The 20,368-nt window shown below is 47.6% G+C and overlaps 1 protein-coding gene across 26 annotated transcripts in view; it reads right to left on the bottom strand.

Annotated features, from left to right (window-relative positions):
- Positions 1–20,368, bottom strand: part of LOC143021915 (uncharacterized) — a 1,014,474-nt gene that overhangs the window by 530,908 nt on the left and 463,198 nt on the right. For all 26 annotated transcript variants that reach the window (XR_012966019.1, XM_076179768.1, XM_076179769.1 and 23 more), the window contains 2 exons: positions 6,938–11,287; positions 1,367–5,578 (listed from right to left, as the gene is read on the bottom strand). Coding sequence is in view for 25 of the 26 variants with exons in the window: in XM_076179768.1 (XP_076035883.1) it covers positions 1,367–5,578; positions 6,938–11,287 (8,562 nt within the window). In the remaining variant the exon portion in view is untranslated. The remainder of the gene's footprint in view (positions 1–1,366; positions 5,579–6,937; positions 11,288–20,368) is intronic.

Below are 20,368 nucleotides of genomic sequence, written 5' to 3'. Positions count from 1 at the left end.
GCCATGGGTGAGTGACATATCTGTACAGCAAGAAGACTTTTTATGGGATACTGTTTATTTCGAATGCGCATGCGCGTGTTGTTGAAGTATTTGGGGTATGTATGATGGTTGGTGCCCAGAGATGTAGTTCATTCTTTGTTGTCAATGAATGGTAACTCCCTCCACGTCTTCCGCATAACAGCATAACTCTAAACGTGTTGACAAAGACCGGGTGGGGGAAATAAAGGGGAAGGGGGGAACTTACCTGAAGAATGACAAGAACAGATCTATTCAGAAAAAAAAAAAAAAAAAAAAGGCTATGTCATGGGGGCTAAAATGGTCTTGGCCAAGCAGGCGAGGGCACTCAGTGCCAACGTTGGGTGTCAATGGCACTAAATTTGGCACTGGGATGTTGATAAGAAGGAGTAGTCATCTCCCCTGCCAACCATACGAGGTCTGAACTGAATAGGGGACACAGGAACGAATCCATAATCTGGACCATCAAATAATCTCATCCAAGACAACAAATAATACCAATAATAAATAAACAAACACAAATAGATAGGTGAGATCTTAACTCAATAAAAATAGGAAGAAAAAAATCTTATTTTCAACTCTTAAAAAAAAATACTAAGATCAAAACCATGCTCTGATTAAACACGCGATAGTTCTTCACGCCCATGCTCACGACATTGTGTACTATCTATTAGGATGTTATCAAATTAGTGTATAGAAAGTAAAGATAAGAAACTCTGAGAAGGACATGACTTCCCTCGTCCTCACCACTGTGGAGGTCGGATGGGGGGAGTCCTTATCATCTTTGTTGAAGAAAGAAAGTCCCGGAATCTGCCAAAAGTAAGACGGATGCCGGAACCAGTCACTTACCATGCCATTATAAGAAGTTAATATTCCACACGCAAGGCACACAACTGGTTAAGAACACACCATGTTTGCTCTCTCTTGCTCTCTTTCTATCTCACTACGAAGAGAACTCAAAATCGCCCAGCAGCGGGAAGAGCCTGGGTACTACGATCTACGATCTAAATGAAAAAAAAAGAGACTAAAAATGTGCCCGTCGTGTTATACGATTATTATCGGAGGTTAGATATGCGGGTTCTCTACTGGAGACAATGGTCTCTATCATGTCCACTACTGGCACGCAACCTGAGCTCTTGGGTCACTCCAGGTCAGGTCAGGTCAGATCAATGAGAAGAAGAGAAGGGGGAGCAAGATCTGCAGAAGACTCGTCTTGCAGAGAAGACAAGACGGGCACAGGGGCGGGTGGGCGCTATTAAAGGCCATCATCACCGTTATCATCATTATCATCATCATTATCACCCTCATCACCATCACCAGCTCTCACAGCACTACGACACACTACACTCACCATCTTCGCTCACGAACAACCCAAGGTCGTTCATGATTCGTCTTGCGACTTCACCTCCACCTTCGATCTTCGGCGACGGCTCGGTCCCTCCAGAGGCGCTTCCGTCCTCGGGCTTGGCATCAGAAGGCTTCTCTTTGCTCTCGCCTTCTTCTTCGTCGTCTGTGTCCCCAAAGTGAAGGTCCTTCTCTTTCTTGCGTTCCTTAACACGGTTTAGGAACTCATTGACAACGAGGTCCCTCTGCGTCGGAGGGGTGGACTCTCTTTCGATCTCGTTCTTCGGTTTGCTCACTCGGATGACATTTTGCTGCTTCCGGTCCACACGCTTCTCGAGAGCCTTCCAGTACTCCTTCAGAAGCTCTCGTCGCTTCTTCTCGTCCCCCGTCGGCTCGGGCTGGGGAAGAAAACGTTTCGGGGCTCCGAAGGGCGTCGGTTTAAAATAGTCGAGGAACCTTTGCTCGGCTTTGACTTGATCTTCGGTCAACTTAGGAGGAAGTTCCTCCTCCTCCTCCGTGTCCTCCTTCTTCGTGTGCTTCGCCTTCGGGGTTCCTTGGAAGTACTGCAAGTACCTCTTCTCTGCCGCCTTCTGGTCTTCGTCAGGCTCTGGGGTTCCTTCCCTCGAGGTAGGAGGTGGAGGACGAGGGGGCCCAGAGTTGAAGTAGGACAAGTATCGCTTCTCAGCGGCGAGTTGCTCTTCGTCAGGTTCCGGAGTCCTCTCGACGTAGGACTCCGGCCGAGGCTTTGGGGTTCCCTTGAAATAGGACATGTAGCGCCTCTCCGCCGCCTGTTGTTCTTCATCAGGTTCCGGTGTCATCTCCTGCGACGGAGTCCTCCGAGTGCTCGACTTCGGAAGCCCCTGGAAGTAGGTCATGTAACGTTTCTGAGCTGCCAGCTGTTCCCCGTCAGGCTCGGGAGTCCTCTCCTCCTGGGAGGACGGCGCCATTCGCGCGGCCTTGGGAGTGCCTTGGAAGTAGGCCAGGTAACGTTTCTCCGCCTCCTGTTGATCCCTATCCGGTTCCGGAGTCTTCCTCTCACAGGAGGAGGAATGCTTGGCCCTCGGCGTCCCTTGGAAGTACGACAGGTACCTCCGTTCCGCCTCCTTCTGCTGCTCATCAGGTTCCGAAGGGGCTTCGCTCTCACCGCGGGACTTCGAGCGAGGTATACCTTTGAAATAAGAGAGGTAGCGCTGCTCGGCGGCTCTCTGTTCCGCGTCAGGCTCTTGATGCTCGGTCTCTTTCTCCGTGGGTGTGCGAGCTCGAGGAGGACCTATGAAGTAGTTGTTGTAGCGACGTTGGGCCTCGATCTGTTGGTAAGTGGGAGGTGGGGGTTCCTCACTTGAAGGTCTATGGGTTGCGCGAGGAACTCCTTGAAAATGACTTAAGTACCGGAATTCTGCGGCCACCTGTTCAGGGTCACGCTCGTCGATGGGCGTGCGAGGGCGTGGGGGCGGCAAGGGCGACCGTGCCTGGCCACGGGAGCGGGTGGGAGGGGGCGGCGGCCCCTGGCCCCGGGGGTTCTGGGCAGCCGGATACTTGGCACTCCGCACGATTTCCTCTCGGGAGATGGCACTCTCGTCGGCATCACTCGTAACGTTACTCTGCAACGTTTCGTCGGTCAGTAAAGACGAAGACTCACTCGCCCCGTTCACCTGCTGGTCGGAGGAGGTCGTCGTGCTTTTCAGCTCCATGCTGAAGCAGGACGAGGACGTCGTCTCCGACCCTGTGGGTTCCCCGGAGGGCAGCTGGCTCAGGAGCTTGTTGGTACGGTCGAGACGCGCGAAGAATAGCCACTCGCCGAGCCCTTGAGCCTGAAGGCGGTGGTTGCCGTACACTCCTGTCTGGCTTGATGGACGCGACGCACTGGGCAAGGAACAAGTGTCCTTCTCGTGCCTCTCTATATTCGCCCTTGTAAGCTCACTACTAGGGCGCTGCGAGTATTTGGCCAAGGGGTCCTTGTAAACTGCGGGTAGGTTGCTTTCCGTTGGGTTTGCGTACCACGTGCTGGGCCGTGGGGTTTTGCTTGACCCGTGCACCGGGTAGGACGAGCCCGGGTCAGTGTTGTACCCGTCCTCGGGTCTGACAGGCTCCTGGGTCGTATACAGATCAAGGTACAACGACTTTGGTCTACCCGCGCCGCGGTCCTTACTGACTCGCTGGGGTAGCGTGAGATGTGGTGGTGGCGGTGGTGGTGGTGGTGGTGGCGTGGGGACTGGCTCACTGGCAGACGACGACGATATAGTAGGTCTTGGTGCCAGCATCTGTGATGACGCTATCCCCTCCTTCTCCTCCTCCTCCTCCGCCGCCGCCGGCTGCTGCTGAGAGTGCTTGGTCAGACCGGCCCTATGGAGGTGGGGCGGAGGGGGAGGAGGCGGAGGAGGAGGAGGAGGAGGAGGTTCATTCAGCTCTGGGGGCGGACTTGGCACCTTCTCGTCGTCGTTGTGGGCGCGGCGGTTCACATACATGCGGTGGAGCTCTTCGAGACGCTGAAGGCGGAGCCGGTCTTTCTCCTTCGTCAGGAGCAAGCTGTCCGAGTACCTCTTGTTTACGGCCGGCGGCCCAGTCTCCGTTCCCCTTCTGTTGAGACTTCTAGGAGCTGAACGACGCAGAGGCACAGGTGGGGCGGTGACCGAACTACCTGAAGAAGAGGAAGAAGGAGGAGGAGGAGGAGGAAGGGGGAGCTCCTGTCGAATAAGTGGGGTCTCTTGAGGAATGGGGGGTAAATGTGGGGGCTGGGGGGACTTGGCGGTGGGTTCGACGTGGCCCCCGTCAGGTTGTGTGTGCACGGGAAACCGGACAGGAGTTCCTCCGTGTACGTCTTCGTTGGCGCTCAGGTTCTCGTGCGACGTGCCTATCGGGGTCCAGGTCCCCAGCAGCGTCTTCGAAGGAAGCTCCCCTTGACTCCTGGCCTTCGTCAGAACCTCCGTGTCGGTGGCATAGCCCCTCTCGTCGCTCGCCAGGGGCGAAGACGTTCCGGGCTTCGTCGTTGTCGTCTCCGTCGTCGTCGCCGTCGTCGTCGCCGGCGTCGTAACCGTCAGGGATTGCTTAAGTTTCCCAGAGGCTCTCAATCGATTGCCCACGACTCCTGGGTCACTTGCATAACCCTCCTCCGACGAGTGCCCGTTCCTCCTGAGGGCGTTCCTCGGCATGGGAGGTTTGCCCCTAGGTTCGACCGGAAGAGGGGCAAAGGAAGGATACACGTTTGCCCTTACCTTGCCCGTGTTGCTGACATACTCATGCGGCTTGCCCTTGGCAAGGGAAGACCCGAGGGTGGGTGACTCCGAGGGTGTGAAGGGCGTCTCTCTCTTCCCTTCCTGAAGGGTGATGTTCCCCGCTGTTAGATTCCGGAGGTCTTTAGTCGCCGTAGAAGGACACGTGGCTTTTGTTATGATGATTCCTGGGGCAGGAATCACCTGTGTTGTTACTGTGGGTGTTTTGTCTGTAGAGGGAGAATAGGTGCTGTGAGGTGTGTGTGTGTAGACGTCCGATTTTATGCACTTGGCCACCTTGGACATACCGCCTACGGAAGGCGTGATGTGCACAAACGGGTGTAGGGCTGCCTGTGCGGTATCTGCAGGTAGTTCTCCATCTACTTCGTCTGTTGATGGTCGACTTACGGGTGTTCCGTCGTCGGGCATCCCTTCAGTTCCCATATAAGATGGTATCCCCTTAGAAGGCCGTTCTTCGGAGGAAGACCCATCCTCCCTCTTCGAGGGGGCGTGGGGACCTGGAGGAGTTATAGTAACCGAGGGCGTTGCGGAAGTTGGTACCATATACCCAAGGGAAGTGGACGAGGGAGAGGAGCCCTTAAGTTTACTATTAACAGAAACTATAGTGTCCTTACATGTGATCTCTGAAAGAGTTCCTGCGGCGCCCTCAGGATGTGAAGAGGTATCCTGAAGGGATGTGTCCTTCGGAGGAGGTGAAGGAGTGCGTATAGGTGGCACTGTAAGCAAAGGTGACCCTCTGTCTAAAGAAGAAGTTGTGTCTTGTATAGATAACATGCTCGAAGTTATTGGTGGCATTGTGCCCGAGGGGGAGACTGCGCCTTTGTTAGGTGGAGGTGTTCTTGTGTCTGAGAGGGAACCTGTTCCACTGTAGACTACTGTGCCTGAAGAAGTTATCGTGTCTTTGGTAACATCTGACGGTGTTGTGTCCGAGGTAGGCACTACATCGGGTGTTGTATCCACAGGAACTAATGTAATTTCCTTAGCTGCTTCTGAAAGAGGTACAGTGTCCTTGATAAGTGTTACATCGGAAGCAGGTGCTATGTCCTTGATTGCACTTGTGTCTGAATAATGTGTTACATTCTTTGCTATTACGTCCATGGGTGTGTCTTCGTTAATAGTTGACTCGTCACAAACTGTTGTATATTCATTTGGTTCTGTGTCCGTAGTAGGTGTTGTGTCCAGGGCAGGTGTTGTGTCCAGGGCAGGTGTTGTGTCCAAGGCAGGTGTTGTGTCCAGGGCAGGTTTTGTGTCCAGGGCAGGTGTTGTGTCCAAGGCAGGTGCTGTCTTCAGGCCAGGTGTTGTGTCCTGAGTAGATGTGTCCTCAGTGGGTAATGCAACTTGAACGGGATTTTCGTTTATTTCAGTTTCTGTGTCTGTATCTACTTTTTTACCCTGAGTAGGTGTTGTGTCACTGGTAGGTGTTGTCTCACTGGTAGGTGTTGCATTATGGATAGGTGCCATGTCCTTCAGAGGTACTGCATCCTTGGTAGGTTCAGTGTCACTGGTGGGCATTATGTAGTCAGGTGACGGTAAAGCTACAGATGAGGGAGTACCCGTGATATGATCAGTGTCCTTTGTAGGTGTAATGTCAAGTGTTGGGTCATTTGTAAGTGTCGCGTCTTTTGCAAGTGTTGTATCGTTTGTAAAACTCGCACCTTTTGTAAGTGCCATATCCTTTGTTAGTGTCATATCCTCCGTATGTGACGTGTCTTTTGTAAGTGTCACGTCATTTGTAAGTGTTACTTCCTTTGTAAGTGCCATTTCCTCTGTAAGTTCCGTGTCTTTTGTAGGTGCTATGTCCTGTTCCGTGTCTTTTGTAAGTGATATGTTCTTTGTAAGTGTTATTTCCTTTGTAAGTGTCGTTTCCTGTTCCGTGTCTTTTGTAAGTGATATGTCCTTTGTAAGTGTAACGTCCTTAGTGGGGACTGTGTACTTGGTAGGTGCCGCACCTGACGGCGACTGTGCTAAGGTGTCTAAGTCACTGACCTGATCTCTGGCCGCAAGGGGATCGGATCTAGGGCATAATCGGGGAGGAGGAGGAGGAGGAGGCGATTTCGGCGAGGTCGCCGTCGCCCATTCCTCCGCCAGGGGCGTTGCCGAACACGAAACCCGCGTATCTAACCTTCCAGTGAGTTTAGTACATTCGCCATTGACCGAACTCTGTAAAGCTTTCGTAAGAGAGGAGTTAGCAGGGGAACCAACCTGGCCTGCAAGTTCGATAGTTGAGCCAGAATGAGGAGGAGGAGGTAGAGTTTGAGGAGGAGAGCGTTGTGATACACCTGATGGGTGGTGGCCAGACAAAAGATCAGCTAAGGTCTTGCTAGTTTCCAGATTAGTTGGCAACCTACCGTTATCCCAGGTCACTTCGCTATCCCACCGGGGCTGGACTTCCGTTGCCGAGGTCTTCCTCAGCTTTGGCATTTCCTCTGACTCGGAGAGCAAAGCCTTCAGCTCGTCCACGACCTTCACTGGCATTTTCTCCTGAAACTGTGGGGGAGGAGCCGGTGTTGTCGGCGTCTTCTTAGTGTCCTTGTAACCCCCCGTGTTCGTGTCCCCTGATTTTTGTTGCTGTTGAGGTTTCTGTTGGACGAGAAGCTGGTGGTAGGGAGAAGCGAGTGCCGGCGAAGGGAAGAAGAACCCTTTGTTGGCCTTGTTCCTCGGAGTCGCGGGAGCAGTGTCTTCGAGCTCAGATTCTGTCTCCAAGTCGGTTTCTTCGTACTCCGTGTCCGTTTGTGACGCCGCCTCCTGAACCTGCACGAGGCGCGAAGTGTCCGTCTGGATGGCGATAGAACTGCTTCGGTTCTGGCTACTGGAGGAGGGTCTGCTGGGAATCACGGGGTGGTCCGTTTGGGTCACGATCTCTCGGACCTTCTTCGGTGTGGCCTCGAGACGGGGAGGAGGCGTCGGGGCTGTTGCGAACTGCGCAGGCGCAGCGATGACCTCCGATGGCGTTGCATATATCGGTGTCACCTGCACTGGAACGGTCTGTGCAGGTGCAGGTGTTGGCTGCTCAGCTAAAGGAGGAGGAGGTGCGGGTTGAGTAGGTGGTGGGGTGGTAGGCACATACTGCATAGGTGGAGGTGACGTAGGCGGAGGTGGCGTTGGTAGAGGTGGGGTAGGTGTAGGTTCAGTAGGTTGAGGTGAAATGGGTGTGACGGGAACCGGGGAGGAGGGGGTTGGTTTTTCTTCAGGAGGTGCCTGCGGGGGTTCTGCTCGAGGTGGTGAGGGTTCGTAAGAAACCATAGGTTCCAACTCTTTCATGATTGTCTCTAAGGTCTCAAGTGAGTCTTCCAAAGTCTCTGTCATCTCGGACCTCACCGGTTCTATCTTGCTCGGTGTTTCTTCCTGGTGTGCTACCGGTCTCTGGTCTCTGTCATTCGCTTCTTCGGAAACACTATCCTTTGTCTCTCTCGCAGGGCTCTCGGGAGCTTCCTGGGGAGCCAAAGAATCCTTCGTTTTCTCCACACTAACTATTTCAGCCTCTTTCAACTCGTCAATATCTTTCACCGGCTTATGTTCCTCTGTGGGTGTCTGAGTGTCGGTCTCAGTCTCAACTGTCTCATCTACATCGGAAAGACAGAGAGACGTAGACTCTACGGACTCTTTGAGACTTAAAGAGATCGAGTCTGTTGGCGTATGGTCTTCATGGAGAGCTTCTTGGATCACCGGAAGCGGCAAACTTCGTGGAGGAAAGACGCAGTTGAAATCTGACTTGTTCACAGTCACCGCCTTTGGGGCAACCGTGTACATGTCCTCAGACTTAGCCACTTCATACTCCCCCTCTTCTTCGACAGCCTCTGAAGAGTCAACCACAACCGCTTCATAAGGTGGAAGCGGAGGTGGGGACTCCTCTTTCGGTTCCTCAAGTGCCACCGGTTTCTTTGACTCCTCCTGAGGGGATTTTGGAGAACTGGTTGAGCTGTCACTGGAAATATCTTGGCTGGGATCTCTGAAGATCTCTTCGACGGTCGTTGGAATTAGGTTTTTCTTCTTCCGACGGGGAGGCTTGATTCTCTCCGGAAGTTTTGGGAGACGTTGGTCGCTCTTGAGGTTGATGGCTTCTACTGATTTAGGTAGATAGATTTCACCGTTTTCTGTTTTCTTTGCGAGTTCTGTGCTTTGTTGAACAGGGGCTGCGCTCAAAGGACCTTCTATTGACGGCTGACCAATGGCTTTATTATTTTCTCTGGTCTTATCTTTGTCTTCAATAATATGTTTTTCTTCGGATGGCCTAACATTTTCTCCATTAGAGCTTAGGTCAAACCGAACTTCTTTTTTGAATTCTTGCGAGCTCGAGATGGATTTGTTACTATCTTTGAGGCTCGAGGGACTATCGGAAAATGTTACTTTTTTCGACGATGAACTTGAATACCTCAAATCTTTCTTGGCGGAATCTGGATCTTCACTTTCGCTCTCCGAAGTCGTGAGGTCGGATTTCCTATTCTTTCTGTCTTTATACTTCTTGCGTAAGTACTTCGGTGACCCTTTCTTTAGGAACTCTGCAATGTTGAATCCTTTTTTGGTTTCCTCGTCCTTTTCTTTTGAAGCGTCAGGTGTTTGAGGTCGACTGGACCGAGTGTCGGGTGTCTGGGGTCGACTGGAGCGTGTCTCCGAAACTCCCGACTTTGCGTCTGGAGTCTCTGGTCTGCTTGTCTTCGGCTCAGGTGTTACAGGAGCAACAAGCTCTGGAGTTTCTACCCGACCAACTTCATCCGGAGAGATCTGAATTGTCTCCGCATAATACACAGTTAAAGTCTCATCCTTTTCTCCTTTCGGAGTCACTGGTCGTTCTTGGCCGTCTTTGGGACCTTTCTTCCGTGTTTTAATGAGCTCAAGGATTCGTTCTTTCACCTTCTCGAACTTGCTGGTGGATGCTGTGTGTCTGGGTTGGGATTTAGCATCATCACTCACTGGCCCGGATTCTTCACCACCCTCACCGACAACAGCAGCTTCACCTTCAGGAGGATGACCGTAATCGGCATCCTGGCTCGCTTCCACGTCGTCGCTGATGTCGGCCAGTAGCTGTTTGAGGAAGGCTTCGTCGATGTCGTCCGGGACAACGGTGCTTTCCAGAGCATCCAAGAAGTCATTGAGATCGCTTTCGCGGTAACTTCTGCGGAGACGCTCCAGGTCTTTCAGCACCTGTTCGTTGTTATAAGACTCGCGGGATATGAAGGGCTGCTGGTCCTTAGATCTAGACCACCATCGACGTCTCACCTCCGCCTTGGGAGACGGGGCGGAAGCGCTAGGAGGTCTGGGTGGCTTGTCGTCAGAGAGAATTTCTGGTATGTACTCTTCTTTTGTATTTTCCTTGCTGACATCGGTCTTCTTCGACTGAACTTCCAGGTCACTGGCACCTTGTCCCTCAGCAATGACTGTCGTTTTCTTAGAGTCCAGATCGGTACTCCGTCGTCGAGGTGGTGGGCTTGGTCCTTCTTGTACTAATAAGGCCCTGCTTTTCCCTTCCGGTGTTGAAACTTCTTGGTCTGGTTTCTTCCTTTCGCTGTCTGGTTCCTTAGATGCAGTGAGCTTTCCACCGGAACCTTCCGGTTTAAGGCTCTCCGAAGCCTCCTGGCCAGGGCCTTCGTCTAAATTCGTCGGCGTGAGCCTCTCGTCTTCTACCGGTGTAAGTGTACGCTTGAGAAGGAGAGATTGGGCGGCGTGTTCGATGCTCTCAAGCTCGTCTATTGCCTCTCTGATGCTACTCGTCTGTCGCTTTCGTCCGAGCTGGGGTGTCCCCTTTGGAGTAACATTGTAATCCGCCTTCAGGGTCATCGGGGGAGTTTTTGGACCTTCTTCGTCGTCTAGGTTTGAGAGACGGGAATTAACGGACGACAGCTCGGACATGTCCTTCGCGAGTGTGTCCTCCGACCCGGCGGTACCTGTGGAAGCCACAGTGGCTGTGGAGGCTAGAGACATGCGCCAGCCTTCAGAGGACCGAGGCGAGGAAGGTAAAGACCCAGAGACGTCTCCTCCTCTGGCGGCACCGCCACCAGAGGCACTTGAATAGTACTGACCCATCTCGGCCGCCAGTTTGTTTCTAGTGATTACAATCAGAATATCCTCTTCTTCGGTTTCCTCAATAATCGTCGAGCATCTTTTCGGTTCTTCGCCAAGGGTTACAACGTCCACTTGTCTCTGTGGGAGGACGACGATCTGGTCCTCTTCTAAGTCGTCGAACTTGGAGAAAAATCTGTTCGTTCGGTCACCGCCTGCGTCAGCGTTCTGACCCTGCACTAGGATCTGATGTGCCTCGAGTTCGTTGTCGTCTTCGTCGTACTTCTGCCGAAGGTTCCAGTCCTCTTGAGTACAGCACTGCTCTAGGGAATAGGTGTGGTTCCGCTCCTTTAATGGTAGGTCAGAGTGGAGATCGTAGTCCACTTCAATGTCGTCTTCATCATCGTGTTGGTCAAAGTTCTCAGTACCTACCAATGTCTCAGTCGAGCTTTCCGAGTAGGAGCTATGGGCATCCGAATCACCGGCCTCCTGACGTAAGATCGCGTCTAAAGAATCAACGCTCTTCCCGTCGGTGGAACAATTGTCTGTACTCGAAGTCTTCTCGAGGAAGGCGTCGTACTCCGAGTCCGAACTCCCTATGGACTCCCGAGGGTCTTGCGATTCTGAAGAACTCGAGAAGTCAAGACTGTCTGAGAGGCTTTCTCCTGCGGAAACCCTCTGTTCTGAGGCCCTTGGCTCCTCTGGAGGAACAGCAAGGCAACATACAATCAGATTAAGTGTCACCATGTGATGGTTGTAGTTCTGTGGGTATTCAAATCCTTAATCACTTCAACACGGTAATATACTTTGTGGGGTTTTGTACTGAGCAAGACCTGACGATTTGATTCAGCTGAGGGGAGTAGACTAAAGACTAAAGGGGGTCTCGGTCGATTGAGACCTCGTTCCACTTGTCGCAAGTTCACCCCTGAATGACAACTCCTTTTTGTCCCGAGGTCACCTTGGGTTAAATCGTCTGGCGACCTTAGCGTTAAACTCTGGACGAAGTGGGATCTCAATCGAGGGTGATCTTGGGACAATTGGAGATCTCAGTTGACCAGGACTCTCTTCTGTCCCCAGTCCATCCCTCACTGGAATAAAGATTTCAGTTCTTGGCTCGAACAAAGTTTTGTATAGTAACTTACCGTGTTGAAGTGTTTAATGCCCGGTAACCACTTTACTATTCTCACTCTGGCTAGAGTCAGACAATTCTATTCAACTCATCAAAAGGTCCCTTGCTGGAATGAGATCATTCATATGATATCACAAATACCGCCAAGATACTATATCACTGATCTCATTTAGTTCTGGATCCTGTTTTAAGTAGAAGAAAATTGTTTGACAACAGAGAACTCGTTAAAGTGACCTTCGGGAATTCACGGTTTAAATGGTGTTGTACTGTGATGTAGTCTAATCTACTTTCGTAGATCTCCTAAGTTATACTATTCATGCTCTGGAAATCATGTTCCTTCCATGCTTTGCAACCAAGAGTCCATGCTGAGTTGTATTAAAGTAATCCAACGCCTGAAATGTAAGACTGAATACCTTCATGCTATTTTTTTTTTTTTTTTTTTTTTTTTTTTTTTTTGTGTTAAAGGTGATCTCTTCCCCAGAGAGCGCTGGTGTCTCAGCAGTAGCCAAAGCGCGGCGCATGCGCAGCTCCGTGGGGAGGCCATCCGACGCAGCAGGGGTTCAAAGAAGAGTTAAAAAAAGAAGGCAGGTCATTCGGTACAGCTTCTTGCGAGGCGAGGAACATGGACTGTGAACCTCGTGAAGGAGGTCGTGGAGGAGGAGCCCTCGAGGGGCAGTTAGTGAGTCTCAGGGTCCTGAGAGCGTCTGGGGTGACACGAGACTCAACTCAAACACCTCATGCATTGGAACTAGAAATCCTGTTAGGTGGAAGGAGCTTCCGTACATATGTCGTATAAAAGTCGTGAAGTCATTGGCTGAGGCGCGTAAAGGATGGGTAAGAATGGTCAGGGTTGAGGGAAGGGGATCGTCTTCTCCCTGCCCCACAACCCAACCGAGGGAGATCAATCAATCAACTTGTCCTGTTAAGGCTCATCCGTTGGATATGGGTGAGCTATGAGGACGTTGTTAATCCATTAAGACCCGAAGACTAATTAACTCTTTTTGTCCAGGAAAAAAGAAGAAAAAGAAAAGGGTCCACCATCTCTAAAAACAGACCTGGAACTCCCTTTATTGATTTGATTTTAAAGAGCATCGAACATTTTTATTCGGCTGATACGGTGACCCCGGGTCTGAATGGGGGGGGGGGACAAGTGAGTATTCTAAAAGGTAAGAGTAAGTACTAAACCGAGTTATTGTTAGAAAAAATAAAACATGGTAATTGGTACCACTGATTGTAGCAGTTGGTAGTATTGTTTTTCCTTTTATGTTTATCATTTCCTTACATTCATACACTCATTGTTCCCACTTTTCTTCGATCACCCAAAATTTCTGGTTATATTTTCTTTTTCTATATTTCATTTTTGTTTATTTTCGTCAATCTCTCCCTCCCCCCCCTCTCTCTCTCTCCAGAATTATTCTCTCTCAATGCCATCAACTGTCGACATACTTCAATGAAATATTTTCTTCCCGTCAAAATTCTTTATTTCATGCAGCTAATATTGAAATTCCAGACCGATTCAGGTCGCAACAATTTTAATTAACACCGTCAGCCTAACCATTCAATCCATCAATCAGTGAGAGCATACACTGCCACTGCTCATAGCTGCACTCACCCTTCTTGTCCCTGAGGATTATCCTTTGCAAATTCCCATCAAGAACGATTTATTTAGTGCGATCATATCCACTCCATTTCATTCAGATGAAAAATTGTCTTCAAATAGATACTGTTCAGTTAATTCAAGGTGGGTCGTCTTTTTATGTTAGCGTTTTCATAACAACCCAAGCTACCAGGACCTTGTAATGCATATATCACATGGTCTATACGAGTGTAAATGCTCAATAATCACAACCCAGTAACCACGAATCATCGATGTAATGGATTTAAACTGGAGAAATTTAGACTCAAGAAGGAAATAAGCAAGAATTGGTTTACTAATAGGGTGGTCAACGATTGGAATAGACTTAGTAACCATGTAGTGAGCGCTGAAACTATTAGTTGTTTTAAGAAACGGCTAGACAAATTTATGGATGGGGATGACAGGTGGTGATGGATATGGATCTGCCTTGTGTAGGCCTTATGGTCTCTTGCAGTCTCCTTCATTCTTATGTTCTTATGTCGCCATCCGGCAAAGCGTCTCTGATGATGACATTCTCACCACGGCTCCGACCAACGCTTCGCTCGCGAGCACTGAAGTACCTGGCTGGGTGAAGAGTCAATATCTATACCTTTGACTTTTACTTTTCAAAGTGTAACAGAAATTACGTAAATTATCGAGATCAATTGCTCTCTCATGGTCCATAGCACATAGATACATTCTAGATTTTGCTAGACGAGATGGTCTAGAACCTGTCTTGGTTAATTCGTATACGGAATCGACATCTATTATATCTATTCTATTCAAAACTAGAATCTTCTATCCACCTCAGGAACGACCCATCCATAGCCCACAGGGTCATCGATTTTTCGAATAAAATCCTCGATTGTTTAAGCCCTCAAGATTTCTACGACTTTTGTCCTTTGCCCACTTCCTGTTCTGTGCCTACTCCCTGGGTTTTCTCTCTCTGTTGCAATACAAAATCTTGTTATTGCGAACGAAGAATTTGGTCCATTTTTATTTCCACTCAATTGTTCACATATTTCCTCTTTCTCTAATTTGTTCATCCCCGTTCAATACAAATGTATAAGATATACTGGTATGTGCGCGTGCACACGCATACATACACGCACACACATACATATACACACATACACATGCATACACACATACACACGCACAAACACATTCACATATACACACATACACATGCATACACACATACACACGCACAAACACATTCACATATACACACACACATACACATACATGCGTACACACAAACACATACACACACACACATACACGCACACGCACACACACAAACACACACACACACACAAACACACACACACACACACACACACACACACAAGCAAACGTATTTTGACCTTCATTCGCATATGAATGAGGTGGCTGGGAAGGAAAAGGTCTGAAGGTGAGTTAATTCCTCTCTCTCTCTCTCTCTCTCAGGGTATTACTGAAATAATCTTGTCCCTGTTTTCCCTCAACTGAATTAAATCGTCTTGGGTAATTAAAAAAAAAAAAAAATTGTCACACCTGTCCTACTGTGTTCCGTTTTCTATGATATATCTATAAACACGCTGGAGGGCATCAACTGGCTTGAAAGGTGAAGTCTTCAGCAGTGGTTTACCATTTGTGTTTATTCTGGTTGCCGACAGGCGATTTTAGTCAAATGAGGAAAATCCCTTCTACTCAAAAGGGAGGGGCGGTAAGTGTGGTGGGAAGAATTGGAAAGGGAAGGAAAGGGAAGGAAAGGGAAGGGAAGGTAAAGGACGGAAAGGGAAGGGAAGGGAAGGAAAAGGAAGGAAAGGGAAGGGAAGAGATGGAAAGGAAAGGAAAGAAATAGGAAAGGAAAGGAGAGGAGGGGAAGGGAAAGGGAAGGGAAGTAAAGGGATAGAAAGGAAAGGGAAGAGAAGGGAAGGGAAGGGAAATGAAGAGAAGGGAAGTGAAGGGAAGAGAAGAGAAGCAAAGGGAAGGGAAGGGAAAGAGAAGGTTGAGGCGACAGAGGAAAAGGCCAAGAACAGAAAGTAAATAGGAAATAAGGGGAAGGAAGGTAAGGATAAGAGGAAGGAGGAGGGGGACAGAGGAGGGGAAGAGAGTGAGGGGAAAGGAAGAGGTTTGTTTGGGAGGTGCGGGGCAGAAGAAAGAAGGAAAGTATAAGGTAAGGAGAAGGCAAAGGCGAAGGTAAAGTACGGAAGGAGAGGAAAATTGAGAAACGGAAGGAAAATATAGAGAAGGGGAAGAGAGAAGAAAGAGGGAAGGGGAAGAGAATGAAAGAGAGATATGGGGAGAAGAAGGAAGAGAAGGAAGGGGAGAGAGAGAAAAAGAGAGGGGGGATGAAGAGAGATAGGGATAGAAAGGAAGATAGAGATGAGGGATAAGAAAGAGAGGAGTAAGGGGGAGGGAAAGGAAAAGAGAGAAAGAGAGAAGGAAGAGATGTTGTGGGGAGAAAGAGAAAGAAGGTGAGAGAAATGAAGAGAAAGAAGAGAAAAAGAGAGAGAAAGAGAGAGGAAGAGAAATAAGAGAGAGGAAGAGAAAAAGTGAAGGAATTAGAGAGGAAAGAATAGAGAAAAGGAGACAAAATAGGGAATTGGACAAGTAATTGATGAGGGGAGATGGGGTGAGGAGAGGTGAGGTGAGGTGAGGTAAGGGGAACTCAGGGGAACTGAAGGGAGTTGATGGAAGTTGAGGGGAGTTGATGGGAACTGAGAGGAACTGAGGGGAGTTGAGGGGAGTTGAGGGGAACTGAGGGGAGTTGAGGGGAACTGAGGGGAGTTGAGGGGAACCGAGGGGAGTTGAGGGGAGTTAAGGGGAACTAAGGGGAGTTGAGGGGAACTGAGGGGAGTTGAGGGGAACTGAGGGGAGTTGAGGGGAGTTAAGGGGAACTAAGGGGAGTTGAGGGGAGTTGAGGGGAACTAAGGGGAGTTGAGGGGAACTGAGGGGAATTGAGGGGAACTAAGGGGGAACTGAGGGGAACTGAGGGGAGTTGAGGGGGGTTGAGTGGAACTGAGGGGGAACTAAGGTGAGGTGAGGGTAGGTGAGGGGAATTGAGGGGAATTGAGAGGAACTGAGGGGAGTTGAGGGGAACTGAGGGGAATTGAGGGGAACTGAGGGGAACTGAGGAGAGTTGAGAGGAACTGAGGGGAACTGAGGGGAGTTGAGAGGAACTGAGGGGAATTGAGAGGAGCTGAGGGGAACTGAGGGGAATTGAGGAGAACTGAAGGGAGTTGAGGGGAACTGGGGGGGGAACTGAGGGAAGTTGAGGGGAGTTGAGGGGAGTTGAGGGGAACTGAGGGGAGTTGAGGGGGAGTATAAGGCTCTTCCGGAAGTACACTACGCTAACTCGTTTTGCATCCCAGCAGGCAAACAAGCAGGCAGACAAGCAGGAGGCAGGCTAGCAGGTAGCAGGCAGGGCTGTCTGCTGCGGTCAGCTACTCCTCTTGCCTCCTCTCTCTCTCTCTCTCTCTCTCTCTTCCTCTCTCTCTCTCTCTCTCTTCCTCTCACTCACTCTTACTGACTCAGTGGTTTACATAAACATAAATTCTGGCGAGGGACCTTTCGGTTCTTAATGAGGTCGGATGTAGAATAAAATAATAGAAGAGTAAACACCCACACACGTAATCCCTCTCCCTCTCTCTCTCTCTCTCTCTCTCTCTCTCTCTCTCTCTCTCTCTCCATTTCTTACTTTATTTGACCCAATTCACAAATATGGGTTTCTTTGTTTGTTTATATCCTGCTCTTTCAAAAAAATTCTCTTTTCTTTAATCTTCAACTCCTTCAATCCAACATGTTTAATAGTTTTCAATTTAGACAAAAATATAAATGAAATAAAATAAAATAAAATAAAATAAGATAGAATAAAGTAAAATAAACAAATGAATAGAGTAAGATAAAATAAAAATAAATAGATAAAAAACGAGGATTCTATTCAGCTGAGAGGAAGACCCAAAATACGGTTTCTCTGGGACTCTGCCCATTTCTGAATAAAATCGTCAGAGCTGACCAATCTCCGATGCAGAAATACAATGCTTTGATGTTTTAAGACTGTCACAGCTGCCTTTCATCTTCTACCTTTTTTTTTCAAAGAACTTGTAGTCGTAATTAGTGTTATTTTCACCTACGTGCATAACTTTACAGTTAATTGGATTGAATTTCATTAGCAACTTTCGAGAACATTGCTCTAGTTTGTCTAAGTCTCCTCGGAATTCTGGCTGATTCAAGTGATCATTTGCTATTCCACACAACTTAGTGTCATCGGTGAATTAAGGGACGATAGACTAAAGCTTGCATTGTCATTGGACTACGAACTGAGGTGGTTCTATAAATGAGCCCTGAGGAACTCCGCACATAACTATCTTTCCATCTAGAAGTCTTACCATTCAGAGCAACTTGCTGTTTACGAATGTCAATCAGGTTCTAATTCAGCTGAACAAGTTGCCTCTTATCTCATGTGAAGTAAGTTTAGTTAGTAGTATGAATACTTTTTTACAGTTTCGTTTTGTTTAGATCCATTTCGTGATAATGTCACTCATAACAACAAATTGCTATACACGCTGCCAGACGTACGATGTCACATAGCTGGTCGTTTGTGTGAAACTCCCAAGGGCCGGTTCATCAGTATTATTAAGGAAGTCAACTTTACTATACATTTGATGTACTTAATGCATTTCGTTCCGGATGTATTAAGATGGTTTACTGAACCAGGGGACGTCTCTCTTAAAAACAAGATTAAAAATAATTCCATTTCCCCATTATTTGTGTACCCACGCTATAATCACTTAAAAAGAAATATACATTCAGCACATTTTCCATACAATGTCTTTCCCCTTTTGTCCTTCGAAAAAAGTTATTTGTTTACTTTTTTTTGGTCATCGACCCTCGACCCAGTTTTTGCTTTGAGGTCACGCCATTGTTTGCCATGAAAAAAATCCTTTTAAACACAATACGCAAAGATTTAAGATTAACAAATAAATTAATTCATATACGAATAGTTAGATAAAAAATAAAATAAGGGATAAATGCATACATTTCTATAACAGTCCGCTCTCACCTTTATAACGGAGGCGACCAAACAGATGAAAAGATAAATGAATAAATACATACATACATACATATACATGTGTGTATACACACACACATATATGTATACATATACATTATATATATACTGTATATATTATATATATATACATATATACATACATACATATATACATATATATAAATATATAAAATTATATATATATATATATATATATATATATATATATATATATATACATATTCTATATGCTGTATATAGAAAATAAAAAACCTGACAAATCATTCACCCATTCCACTCCCATTCTGTCACCGATTAATTTCCTTTAGTAAATGAATGAAATGCGCGAACAAATAGATAAACCATATCTATATTTGTGTAAACATTTTACATAATATGGCTTTTCGCACTAAAAATGTGAAGATAAATGCAAAGAGAGAGAGAGAGAGAGAGAGAGAGAGAGAGAGAGAGAGAAAGAGAGAGAGAGAGAGAGAGAGAGAGAGAGAGAGAGAGAGAGAGAGAGAGAGAGAGAGAGAAAGACAACCGAGCCAGTCGAGAAAGAGAGAAGAGGCGAACAGGGCGGAGTGCGCAGGAAGGTGTTAACTCTTTTGTAAACGACGAAAGCAAATACTTGTCAGGGAACGAAACTTCCCAGAGGGGGAAGCTGCACATGAAAGGTGTGAAAAGGAGACAAGGGGTAAGTAAACAAAAGGAAAAACAAAAGTAATAGTTATTAGAAATGGAAGAAGCCTTGGAAAAAATATATGTATATAAAAAGGATAGAAATAAATATATGTATATACATATATATATATATATATATATATATATATACATGTATTTATATATATATACATGTACATATATATATATATATAATATATATATATATATATATAAAGGATATATATGTGTGTGCGTGTATATGTAGAGAGAGAGAGAAGCAGAGAGAGAGAGAGAGAGAGAGAGAGAGATAGCGTCATCGTTGGCATGCTGTTCTCGCAATCGCTCAGTTCTGGGTTCGAATCCCAAAAATCTGTCCAATTACCAGTAATACCTGTAGTCTGCCCCAACATTCCAAGAAGCACAGAGACACAGCTAATCGCCTCCTGGCGTGTGCTCATCACCTTCTTTGTTCCGTACCTGGTGGGGGCTTCCTTCTTAACCTGAAGCTCGGACCGTCTCTATTTGTGTTCTAGCTTAGCAACTGCTCTAAAGAAAGATGTACAGTCTCCTCCAATTCTACGCGAAGCCTATCTCAGTGTTATTTTGAGTGATTTGACAATACAAGAGAAAGGTACTTGGTTTAAATCATCTGAGCGCTGTACACGACACTAATTCTGATCTTTATTGGTGCTTAAGTGGCGAATCCTCCCAACGACTCCCAACACAGGCCCCGCGCGGAAGTGCAGCCAACTGTACCTGTCGTGAGTTTATCATTATTTATGGCCCGAAGGGATTTCTTTGCTTGGTGCCTTGCCAACGCCTACGGGGGATACCTCTGCTCCCTTGGCTCTAGAAAAACAAAAGTCACGGGGAGCGACCCCGTGGACGACGCAAGGGGAAAACATTTCCTTGTACAGCTGTGGATATCCGAACCTGGCCCATTGGGTATTAGAAACATGTAAACAAGTCCTCTGTTGTGAGGTGTTTGAGTCTTCTCTCCCACTTCGGTGCGAGTCAAATTCTCGCGCGCAGCATCGGCTGCCATATGTACGATGCATCACACTACTAGTATTATAGAATATAGTCACTGCTGTATTACTCGTTTTCTTTTACTTTGAGTAATAATAAACACAGAGAACGTGATCAAACAAGTTCAAAGAATCCGGTGGTAACTCATGGACAACTACACAAATATATATATATATATATATATATATATATATATATATATATATATATATATATATATATATATATATATATACATGACGCCGACTCCAGCACCGTCGTTTACCCACTCGCTCCTCATGATGTATACGTAGGGGTTG

The sequence above is a fragment of the Oratosquilla oratoria genome, chromosome 43, assembly GCF_046742065.1.
Source record: "Oratosquilla oratoria isolate Oo_2021 chromosome 43, ASM4674206v1, whole genome shotgun sequence".
Classification (NCBI taxonomy): domain Eukaryota; kingdom Metazoa; phylum Arthropoda; class Malacostraca; order Stomatopoda; family Squillidae; genus Oratosquilla; species Oratosquilla oratoria.
The sequence above is the reverse complement of the archived record's forward strand: the minus strand, read 5'-3'. Positions and strand labels throughout refer to the sequence as shown.